This window comes from Belonocnema kinseyi, chromosome 2 (genome assembly GCF_010883055.1).
Source record: "Belonocnema kinseyi isolate 2016_QV_RU_SX_M_011 chromosome 2, B_treatae_v1, whole genome shotgun sequence".
Taxonomy (NCBI): Eukaryota; Metazoa; Arthropoda; class Insecta; order Hymenoptera; family Cynipidae; genus Belonocnema; species Belonocnema kinseyi.
In genome coordinates this window covers 11,741,079-11,753,455 of record NC_046658.1, presented here as the reverse complement: position 1 = coordinate 11,753,455, position 12,377 = coordinate 11,741,079, and the positions used below count along the sequence as shown (strand labels likewise).

The window sequence follows — 12,377 nt, the reverse complement described above, 5'->3', positions numbered from 1 at the left end:
TCAGTCACTAAACGATACTTATCTACTATATTTCCTGATAAAAAATGCTTAGCTTTAACGAAGATTTCATCGTTATATTACAGGTTGTCTTTAATTGCAGATCCCGATAACGCTGCATAAAGAAAATGAAGTAAACGCAAGTGGAGAGGAAGTAATGAAATGTGGATTCAAAATAGGGGGCGGAATAGATCAAGATTACCGGAAAAGTCCACAAGGATACACAGACAATGTACACTGATACTTATATAATTTTTCTGTCTCTCTTTTAAGTTCATATAGTTGACAGGTTATCTCAAAACTCTTAATCGTAATTTTTACTAATTATAAGCACATTCTTCTAAAACAAACCAGTCCATTTTAGCTCGTAAACAATAGAATAGATCAAATTTTCGTAGTCGATTCTTTCATTTCATTTTTTAGTTTTAAAATATACCTTTTAAACTGCTATTCTGAGTTCGGAGGCATCATGGTGTACTAAAGATTTGTGAAAAAGCGATAAATAAGCTCGACAGTCATGTGAGCTTCATCGTGTCTTATGACCTCTGGTTCTAATGATTTTTGTAATCCTAAAGTCGGTGTTGGGCCAATAAGTCCAGATATTTATTGAGCCGTTGTCCCACAAGATTTACATTCTATACAAATACAACAAGTTATTATTATATAACTTTCTCACAGGACGTCTGTAATTACATATATAAATTTTGATGTCTACTTTTTTGACATATTTAGATATATGTTCACCTCAAAAATTCTGAAATAACTATTTTTTTAAATAAAGTGCGTCGCGGCAAAAGCATTATACAGAAGAGAGAAAACGTTCTCAAAAATCGAATTCTCTGTAAAAAAAATGAAAAAGTGCTTTCGAGAATCGAACTAAGGTTTCGTGTGTAAGCAGTGCTCTTTGAGCACGCATTATTTAGTCAGTGTCGAAAAAAAATTATAAAGCTTGAAAAAAATTTTGTATTACAATTTGATAATTCGATGTGACCGATTATTATTTTTTCACATTCTTGAACAAAAAATCGAATAATTTAAAGCTTTTTAATAATCAAAACTTATAAAAGACGAAGGAATTTGAATAGGGCATACACAAATAAAAAGTTATTTTAAACATCATCATTTGTTTTTTATAAAGAAGTATTGAATACAATTAATGCATATAATACGATGTTTATAGCATCAGAAATTATTATTTTAATTATTGAACTTCAAAAACAGAAGAACCAAAATGATAATTATCATAAAAAAGAAAAACACCAATTTTGTTGACAACTTGCACAACAATAAATTTACATTCATAAATATTTCTCAATGTTCCGAAAGTTTTTACGCATATCAGATATACTGATCATTTCGACGGGCGAGCGGAAGAACGTAGTGTTTGATTTTTGTTTTAAAAGACGTCGTATCTCGCTCGTGGTTCCAAAGCAAGGTACGACGCGACGGCTGAGGTCGAGTTGCAGATCGGTCAGGGTAACACAGCAAGTGGTGCCCCCCCCCCCCCATGCTATTGCCTTCTCCGCTTCTCGTCGTTAGAGAGTGGATGGCGGGAAGAAAATTTTCGCTAGTGTTGACGGATTTAAATTTAGATATGAAAAATTACTGAAATGTGGCAATTATTCTTGCTTTAATACAATCGGGTTATTATAAAATGTTAAAATTAAAGTAAAGTAGTGTTAAAATTTGATCAATTTTAAATTCCGACTTGAAGCATTCAAAAACATGGAGGAGAACAATAAATAAATTATCTATTTATTAACTATCCCAGTGGGCAGAAAATTTTATATCGTAATTAGACCGTCTTAAAAAAGGTTTCTTGGACGTACAAGTCGAAAGACGTCATTTAAACATTTGAAAAACTGTCCAAAGTCAGACCAAATATTGTTCTAAAAATGTTTTATGTTCGAAATATTTCTTTAAAACGTCTCTGAAACATTGCATGTTTATGGAACCTTATATGGACTGACTGAGAACATTTTTAAGGTGTTCTAAAGATGTTCTTTAACGTTTGTGCCCACTGGGATAACACTTGTAACAAGGGAAATACAAATTTTCTTGAATTCACAGTCAATTTATATTAATATAAATACACCAATAAAAGCCAGATGCTGCCAACTTGACACGTAACAACTAGTTTCTGGCCTTCATTTTTTAAAAAATATAAACCTTTTTTTCTACTTAACGGAGGATTTTTTTATTGTTCTCGCTTATGTTTTTCGGTTTCTGTTACTTTTTTCTTTTTTCAGGATTGTCAGCAAAATTGAATCTTATAAAAGCTAAAAGTCTGAATTTAAAATTGATCCAATTTTAACACTGCTTTGCTCTACACTTCAAGTCTGAATTTAAAATTGATCAAATTTTAACACTGCTTTTCTCTGCACTTCAAGTCTGAATTTAAAATTGATCAAATTTTAACACTACTTTGCTCTGCACTGCCTCTTCTTTCTCTTTCTAATGTCTCTCTTTCTAATTGCACCTGCTACTGCTTTTTCCATGGTTCGCATCCATTTTCGCTGTAGCACTATCGCTTGTAGAAGATTGTACTGTCGGGACTCCACTCGGACGGAAAAAAAGACACCCCCAACGAGCAAGTCAAGGACCTGGATACGAACTATAGAGTCCCTTTAAGCCGTTTTATGTATTTATATTTTTTACTTATTTTTCAAATATTTTTTGTACTTTATTAATAAAAAGTTGTTGAAATAGGATAATTAATTTAAAAAAAGGACATGAAAATGAGTCCATTAAGAAGTCATTGAGCTTCAAGGAAACTGCGCTTTTTAGATTTTCGTTTGTAAGTTTGCAATGGAAGATCACGTTTTAAGGATCAGCAGTAATATACTAGCAAGTTCGTATTCCACCGTCCCTGATACCGTCTTTCCATTTTTTGAATATCCTGATGGAACTTCTCCTCTTGTTCTTTGCTTATGCTTCCAAGATTTACATTGGGAAAGTAATCCAAATGATTAAAGCGGAAATGCACTTTCAAAATCATATTACAAACAGCTTGCGAAAAGCTTGAATTATGTTGTTTACCAAAGTTCTAAAATGTTGTATTTTCCAAAAAACCATTAACGACATTTCTAAATCCGATCCAAGCTTTTCTTCTACTTGGGTCATGGTTTTGTCAAATTCCTCACCCTTCATCAATTGTTTGATTTGTGGTCCGAAGAAAATTGCCTCGTTCAGTTTTCCGTCACTTAACTGTACAAACTTTTTGCAAAGAATTTTGAAACGCTTCCCGTCTTCGTTTAGAGCTTTTACGAACTGCTTCATAAGCTCTATATTAATATGAAGTGGGGGCAGAAATACTTTTGCTGGATCGATAAAAGCTTTATAAATTACTTTTTTTGAACCAGGTACTAAATGCTCTCTCGGTTTCCAATTCCTCTTTATCCAATGTTCATTACTTGCCCCAAAGGCAGTCCTATAACTTTTAGGTTACTACAAACCGACCATTGATGTTTATCATATTGTGTAGACTGAAGCAACATTTTTAAATTTTCTTGTGTCCTATCAATGGACAGAATGTGCTATGTGCACTGAAACAACTTTGCTTCCATTCCTTAGAAAAACTGCTTTTAAACTACGTTTAGAGGAGTCGATAAATAAGCGAAATTCGTCTTCATTATAATCTTTGAGCCCCAGAGTTTCCATCAGTGCAATAGACTAAGGTTTCGGGTTGTTCAAAAAATGAAAGAAACTCATCTTCGTGATTCCCGTACCAAGAGAATGTAGTATCAGGGACCATTAAATTATCTTCCTAAAGTCTCGAACCTAACGTTTCTGCTGCTTTTTTCGGTAAATCTAAATTCCTAACCAGATCGTTTAATTTGCCCTGGGACAAAGGATTTGCGCTCACATCACCTAATCTCGGTGTGCAATTTCAAAAGAAATATATTCTTTATAAACATCTGTGACGAATTTAGATATTTCATATTTTCTTTTACTTGTAAATACTTACCAAAACATAACAAAAGCGATCGGGATGATTAATACCTACAAAACTTCGAGACATAATTCACAACAAGATGTAGACAAAACTAATGTTGATGTAGTAGCAAAACAGTAAAATAAAAGACGCAAACGAAAGAAATGATGATTTAGCTGCAAAGTAACAAATGACTGTCGAAGAGAAAACAAAAAACGATGTAGCCGAAGAAGAACAAACAACTAACTCTATCCACTGAACGAAGTTGCATAGTTTTTTTTTCTTTATAACATTCACTTTGGCAGTCGTTTGATTACTTCATAATCAGCTTTCCGAAAATCCCTCGAGTAACAGAACTCACTAAAACCGTTTGAATTTCAAAAAATCGTTCGCCATTTAGGTAAATTTTTTAAAATGTAACTGCATATTCGTAATCAGCGACCATTAAGACCCTCGAGCAACAAGTCTCAAGCGAAGACGATCAAATTTTGAAAGAATAGTCCGCCATATTGGATCCGCAATGTTTTAACTTTTTGAACCTAACTGCATATTCGTAATCAGCGACCCTTAAAACATTTAAAAGCACTGCATATTTTCTCATGTCTGGGCTTGGGTTTAATTATGTTAAAATCCTTTCTGTTTTAATTTTCCTCCACCACCCTTACACAAAAACACACCCCCCCCCCCACTCTAAGAGCGTACGCGATTAATGTAACATAAGGCTCATTTGAAAGGGCTTGCCTTTAACTTCTGATATCAGTGAAGTTTGTAACACGTCATAGTTTAGCACGAAAAATCCATTCGGAAACACTAGATGCCATCTTATTCGCATCAAAATATTAAAATTTGCAGGGCAGTGTTATTAAGCGTACTTTTTTTATCCGTATTTATTATAAATTCAGCGTTAAAATGTGGAATCTAGCGCGAAGTTTTTATGCGGAAGGTTTCTGCTGAAGCCAGCGTCTCTGCAATATAGAATAGACGTGGTTTCTTTTTTAGACACGTATTTGGTGATTTTGCGCTGACGAACTCCATGTTTATGCTTGAAATCTGTCACCTAATACTCTGAGGATTTAAAATCGAAATCTACAAATTGTACAGCAGCAGCTAATGCCCATTTTTAAGTTTCTTGTTGTAACTTGTTGATCCATGAGTCAATTATTGTGTATTTATCAAAAATAATTTCTCCTTTTTTTAAATCTTCCTTCTAGAAAGATACTCTTTTTTCAAAGGACTGCATCCTTTTTTGCAAAGTTGCTAAACTCCAATTAGGGCATTCCTCGGAAATGTCAAAAACCTTTGTTTTGTAGTCCAATGAATTGTAGTAATTGGGTTTCCTTTTTTTTCATATTCAGGCGTATATTCTTCTGGTGACGAATCATCATTAATCGTCTCAAAATTTATTTCTTCGCAAACTTCATTCGCATAAACTAATTCTTCACCGTGAAAAAATTTCTTCTTATTCAACATTTGCAATGTCTCCTCTCACAATTCCTCACCAATTAGCATTGTATGTTCAGGTATTGCGGACAAAGACTCCGATTAAATTTAATTATTTTCGAGAATACGACCTTCATGATATACTACTGCGTTTTTCAGTAACAGTTTCCACTTATCACTGTACAAGGATGATTAAGGAATTGTATCTTCACTGGCGGAGGTGCCAGGAAGTTCTTTGCTTGTCGACATTATGACAAAACATGTCCATTCAGGGCAACCTCCAAAAATAAATTAACGAACCATGATCGAAGCTACTCATGGACTAGCCAAAAGACGTTTCATTTTTGTCCAACTGGTATCAACTGGCTGCAACTTTGTTCACTTGTGCGTGGCTAGATCATGAACGGAACTGCAATCAGTTCAAACGAATGAACTCCAAATTGAATGTTACAAATAAATTAATTTGCATTTTGTAAATTCTTCATTTTATTTTTGATAATTAAATTTTTTCATAGCAACCACATATGAAATTGAAATTCTCATGTGCTTGATGTTTAAAGAGTTAGAAATTATTTAAGTTGTTGTTCAAGGCAAAAAAAATTCAAACTATATAATGTTTTTTCTCGTCAATGACTAAGTAGTGCGTCCTGCGGCTTTAGCATATAAGTACTCTTATTGAGTACTGCTCACACGCTTAACTTAAATTCGATTTTATTATCCCACACCCTAGCCGTCTCATCAGTAAACAAAATTCTAAAAACGGTAATATTTCTCGAGTTACTGATCGTCAAAGATCTACTGTTACTAAAATCGTTTAAGTCCATGGATTAAAAAAAGTCTTTATATCCCAATTTACATAAAACTTTGGCCTGAAACATTATGAAGGCATTACGAGATAAATAAAATTCTGAAAAATTAAAATTTAAAAATAGTTTTAAAAAATGAATGTTACATACAAAGATTTAAATGTTCGAATTTTAGAGAATTTTTAAGCCAATAAAATATGTTTTCGGAAAAATGGCACTTTCATGGTTATGTTCTGACATCCTTCAAAAGTTGGAGCACGCTGAATTTGTTCAAACGTAACTTTTTTGATCTTCCATGACTCGAGAACGGATAGAGTTATGCCTGTAAAAGCAGTATGAAGAAACAACAGGCCATGTGGGGAATTCGCTAACTCTAGGAGTTTCGTTAAAGGAAGATGTAAAGGGTTCTTTCTTTTGCACCCTGTGCGGAAGTAAAGACGGGTAATTTCCCATAGTTTTTGATTTGTTAAATCCGAAAATAAAGGCTATGAGAATATGGTATCTAGAAAAAGCCTTTGAAATTGGCAGTGTAGGTGTATCCAGGTGAAAATATATGCACGGGTGGATGTGAATATAAAGTTCGGGTAGAATTTTGTAACATTTTACGTGTAATACAATTTGAAGATACAGGACGGCCCACTTGAGCTGCAACTATTTAGAACGCTGTATTTTTTTACACAAATAAACTTCAATTTTATTTAAGCAATTAAAAAAAAGGTGGGAAACGTTTAAATTTAACAAAGGACCCCGCACAATTTACATTAAAATCTGGCCCCGGTCGAATTAACTGAAATTGCTATGTAATATAGTTCAAAGATTCTAGTCTAAAATCCTAATGAGTACTAGTCCAAAAAATCAAAAGTTTTAGAGATAGGTGGGGCTGAACGCGAAAAATATGACCGCAAGCGAATCTAATGTTCCGCTTGAAACATGAAGATGGGGTGCAGATTTTTTAATAAACTGTGATCAGCACAATCACTGACAATACTAGAAACACTGGTAAGACCAGTCCAGCTAATAAGGGCAACAAGATGGCACTGTCCTAGAAATAATAGGTGAAATCATGGCGCTGTCCTGACCATGTCAGTACTGTTCGAAATATTAAAGGTGAAATACAGTTCAGTCAATGAATACAAGACTGTAGATCAGTCCAATTATCAAAGGAAAAGCCAGTCCAGCTACTAAAGGCAATGTAATGGGACTGCCCTGGCAATGTGAAGATTTTCCAAAACAATCCAGGCAAAAGACATTCTGGGCTACCAAAGGTATTTATTAGTCCAGATAATTAAGACAAGACTATAGGTCAGTCCAACTAACAAACGCAAGACATGTTATTAGTTATTAGTTTAAAAGTCGATTATTTCAGTAAGAGTTGAACTATTCTGTAAAAAAATACGTTTTTTGTAACAAGATTTTTTAATTATGGTTGAAAATTTAACTATTTGGTTGACAGTTTAACTCTTTGATTGAAATCTCATATTTTTCGCTTAAAAAATTCAACTTTTTGCAGATAATTCGCCCTTTTGACTTTAAAATTTAATAATTTTGTTGAAAATTCATGTATTTTGTTTAAAATTTGTCTTTTTTTGTAGATAATTAATTTTCTTCGTCGAAAATTCATCTGATTGAATGAAAATTTAAGAACTATGTTGAAAATTAATTTTTTCTGTTTAAAATTATTTATCTTTATCAGAAAATGTAACTATTAAAGGATTAATTAAAAATTAATCGTATATATCGGTTAAGTTGGAAAATCGATTTTTTTTATAGAACATTAATCTTCTTGCTCAAAAATTCATCTTTTCCCTTGAAAATTTAACAATTTTGTTGAAATTTAGTTTTTTTGTTCTTGTTCAATTCAATTTTTTATCACAGTTTTTATCTGGAAATTGAACTACTTCATTTTTTGTTGAAACTTTATCCTGTACATTGTATTAGTTAAAACACTAATTATTTGATAGAAAATTAATTTATTTGTTTTCGATTATGATTTTTTTTAATTGAAAGAATTTAAAATAAAATGTTTTAAATTTAATTTAAGGTATTAAAAATGGAAAAATAATTGTTTTTACAAGATGATTTTGAATCCGTTCAAAATTAAAGAATTTATGACTTCAAATATTATTTCAGTCTCAAGAAATTTGATTTTTAACCCATCCAATTTGAAATTTTTTAATTAAAAAAAGAAAATTTCTTTAATTATCAGCAATATTTGAGCGTTCATTTGAAATAATTCATACAAACGACTGTTAAAAACTATACAAATTTGGACAGAATAGTTCGAAATAGAAAGCCTAGAATTCGTAAATTTGTAATTAGCTGAATTTTAAGTTTGAACGCTAAAATTTTAATTTAAAACAAATTCGAAATTAATTTAAAACTTGAAACTATTGCCAATAATTTGAAACCTTATGTAGATTTTTGCAGATTTAAAAAAAATTAAGCTTTTTGAAAGTTGTAAAATATTTAAAAAGAATAACAAAATTTGTTGTGATTGCTAAGAAAATTTAAAATGATTTTTTATTTTGAAAAATTAATTTTAAGTGAGTATTTGAAAAGATTGTAGAAAATTAAAAAAAAAAGAATGAACACGATTTTAGGGCAATTTTTTCATTTCGCAGTTTTTTTAATTTTAGGAAAAAATCTAATTAACAATATATATCAATTTTCAACCCAAAAATTTACTTTTTAACTAAATAAATTAATTTTCTATCAAATAATTGGTGTTTTAACTAATACAATGTACAGGATAAAGTTTCAACCATAAATGGAATAGTTCAATTTCCAGATAAAAACGATTAATTTTTAATCAACCCTAGAATAGTTACATTTTCAGATTAAAATAAATAATTTTTAACCGAAAAAATAAATTTTTAACAAAGTTGTTAAATGATACATTTTCAACCAAAAAGATTAAATTTCTACCAAACTAGGTCAATTTCCAACAAAACAAATGAACTTTCAACGAAATTATTTATTTTTAAAGTCAAAAAGAGTATTATCTGTAAAAAGGTGAATTTTGAACCCAAAAATATGATTTTTCAACCTAACTTTTAATTGTCGACCAAATAGTTTAACTTTCTATCAAATTGTTGATTTTTAACGCCCAAAAGATGCATTTTTTACAAAACAGTAAAATTTTAAACAAAAAAATCAATTTGAAGGCAAGTAGTTGAATTTTCAACTATAATTATGAATCCTTAATAAGAAAAAATTAATTTTATTACTAAGTACTTAACTTTATATGAATAATCCAATTTTCCACCCAAAAATTATGATATTAATTTTCAACAATATAGATGCATTTACAACAAAACGACTTTGCAACCAAAAAATGGTTACAGTTGATATTTCAACCGAAAAATTTAATTTTTAACCAACAAGTATAAATTTTCCATAAAACAATTTAATTTCTACCAAGAAAGACGAATTTTTAACGGAATACGTGATTTTTTAAACAAAAACGGTATAGATTAATTGTCAGTTTCAAAAATGTATTTTCAACAACGCATAAAACATATTTTCATCAGAATAGTTAAATAAATTGAATTTTTTCTCATTAAGGATTCATAATTATAGTTCATGTATTTTTTTGGGAATTGACCTTGCTAGGTAGAAATTTAATCTTTTTAGTTGAAAATGTATCATTGAACAACTTTGTTGAAAATTAATTTTTTCGATTAAAAACTATTTATTTTAATCTGAAAAATGTAACTATTCTAGGATTGATTAAAAATGAATCGTTTTTATCTGGAAATTGAACTATTCCATTTTTGGTTGAAACTTTATCCTGTAAATTGTATTAGTTGAAACACCAATTATTTGATAGAAAATTATTTTATTTGGTTAAAAAGTAAACTTTTGGTTTGAAAATTGATGTATTTTGTTAATTAGATTTTTTTCCTAAAATTAAAAAAACTGCAAAATAAAAAAATTGCCTTAAAATCGTCTTGTTTCTTTCTTTTTTAATTTTCTACAATCTTTTCAAATACTCACTTAAAATTAATTTTTCAAAATAAAAAATAGTTTTCAATTTTCTTAGCAATCACAACAATTTTTGTTATTCTTTTTAAATATTTTACAATTCTCAAAAAGCTTCATTTTTTTTAAATCTGCAAAAATCTACATCGTGTTTCAAATTATTTTAAATAATTTCAAGTTTTAAATTAATTTTGAATCTTTTTTTAAATTAAAATTTTAGCGTTCAAACTTAAAATTCAGCTAATTACAAATTTAAGAATTCTAGGCTTTCTATTTCGAACTATTCTGTTCAAATTTATATAGTTTTTAACAGTTGTTTGTAATTGATTGTTCTAAATGAATGGTCAAATATTGTTGATAATTAACGAAATTTTCTTTTTTTAATTAAAATTTCAAATTGAATGGGTTAAAAATAAATTTTTTTTAGACTGAAATAATATTTGAAGTCATAATTGAAAATAATTTTATAAACTAATATCTATTAATTCTTTAATTTTGAACGGATTCAGAATCATCTTATAAAATCAATTATTTTTAAATTCTTAGTACCTTAAATTAAATTTAAAAAAACATTTTATTTTAAAATTCTTTCAATTAAAAAAAATCATAATCGAAAACAAATAAATGAATTTTCTATCAAATATTTGATGCTTTAACTAATACAATATACAGGATAAACTTTCAGCAAAAAATGGCACAGTTCAATTTCCAGATAAAAACTGTGATAACAAATTGAATTGAACAATAAAAAAACAACTAATTTTCAACAAAATTGTTAAATTTTCAACCATAATTAACAAAAATCTTGTTACAAAAAACGTATTTTTTTACAGAATAGTTCAACTCTTACTGAAATAATCGACTTTTAAGCCCAAGAAGATGTACAGTTGATATTTAAACCAAACAATTGCATTTTTGACCAAAGCTGATACATTTTCAACCAAAAAGATTAAATTTCTACAAAACAAGGTCAATTTCCAACAAAATACATGAGCTTTCAACGAAATTATTTAATTTTAAAGTCAAGAAGAGTATTATCTACAAAACAGCTGAATTTTTAACCCAATTTAAAGGCAAATAGTTGAATTTTCAACTATAATTATGAATACAGTTGCATTTACAACAAAACGACTTTGCAACCAAAAAATATTTACAGTTGATAATTCAACCGAAAAATAATTTTTAATCAAAAAGTATAAATTTTCCATAAAACAATTCAATTTCTACAAAGAAAGATGAATTTTTAACAAAATACATGATTTTTTAACCAAAAATGGTATAGATTAATTGTGAGTTTCAAAAATGTATTTTCAACGAAATAGATGAACCTTCAAATAATAAAAAAATAAAAATTTTAACAAAGCAGTTGAACTTTTGATAGAAAAGAGGACTTTTTTACAAAATAGTTACATTTTCAACAAAATAATCAATTTTTCAATCAAATAATTAAGTTGTTATCCAAACGAGATGAATTCCAAAATCGCCAATTTCTTTAATTTCTTTCAAATGTGGATCAAGATATAAATAAGACTATTATGATATAACATTTTTATAATATTATCATTAATAATATACGTATATATTTGTATATATAATAGTATTAATATTTATATAATTTATATTTTGTACTTGAAATAACGTAACCTCAAAATATACGCATATAAAGAGGCGCGTGAAGTATTCAAATCATGCGAATCGCCAGCATTGAAATATGAAAATATTAAAATCTCAATCTCTTCATTTTATTTCAAAGCAGATAGAGATATAAATAGAAACGGCGAAGTGTTCCGATCGGCAATCGTGCAAATTCGAGTTTTCAAATTCAGAAGAGAAGAAATGGGTTGTGCGCGCAGAGTTTGCGTGAATCAGTCAGAATTGATGAGCCTGATTTTGACAACGAAGAAAGTTTTCAGAAGATAAATTCAGAGGCATAAGTCCAATAGAACGTGATCAGTTTAAAGAGCTGTATACATATTTTAATTCTGTGTCTGAACCTGGTGGTAGCGTTCGTTACGTAAGAAAAAAGGATCTACCATTTTTATGTAAAATGCGTCAGAACTTATCCGATGATTTAGAAGAAAATACTTTTTCGATTTAGTAGTAGGCAAACTGCTAGTTTGACGATTGCTACCGTGCGAAGATCACTGATGTTACGTTTTGTTGCTCACAATATTGGATTAAACGCATTTACAAGAGAGCAATACAATTGCATACATCGA

At 29.5% G+C, this 12,377-nt stretch overlaps 1 protein-coding gene across 5 annotated transcripts in view; it reads left to right on the top strand.

Annotated features, from left to right (window-relative positions):
* The window catches only part of LOC117167940 (tax1-binding protein 3 homolog), a 212,299-nt gene that overhangs the window by 107,661 nt on the left and 92,261 nt on the right, over positions 1–12,377 (top strand). For all 5 annotated transcript variants that reach the window (XM_033353196.1, XM_033353195.1, XM_033353198.1 and 2 more), the window contains exon 2: positions 101–229. In XM_033353196.1, coding sequence (XP_033209087.1) covers positions 101–229 — 129 coding nt within the window. The remainder of the gene's footprint in view (positions 1–100; positions 230–12,377) is intronic.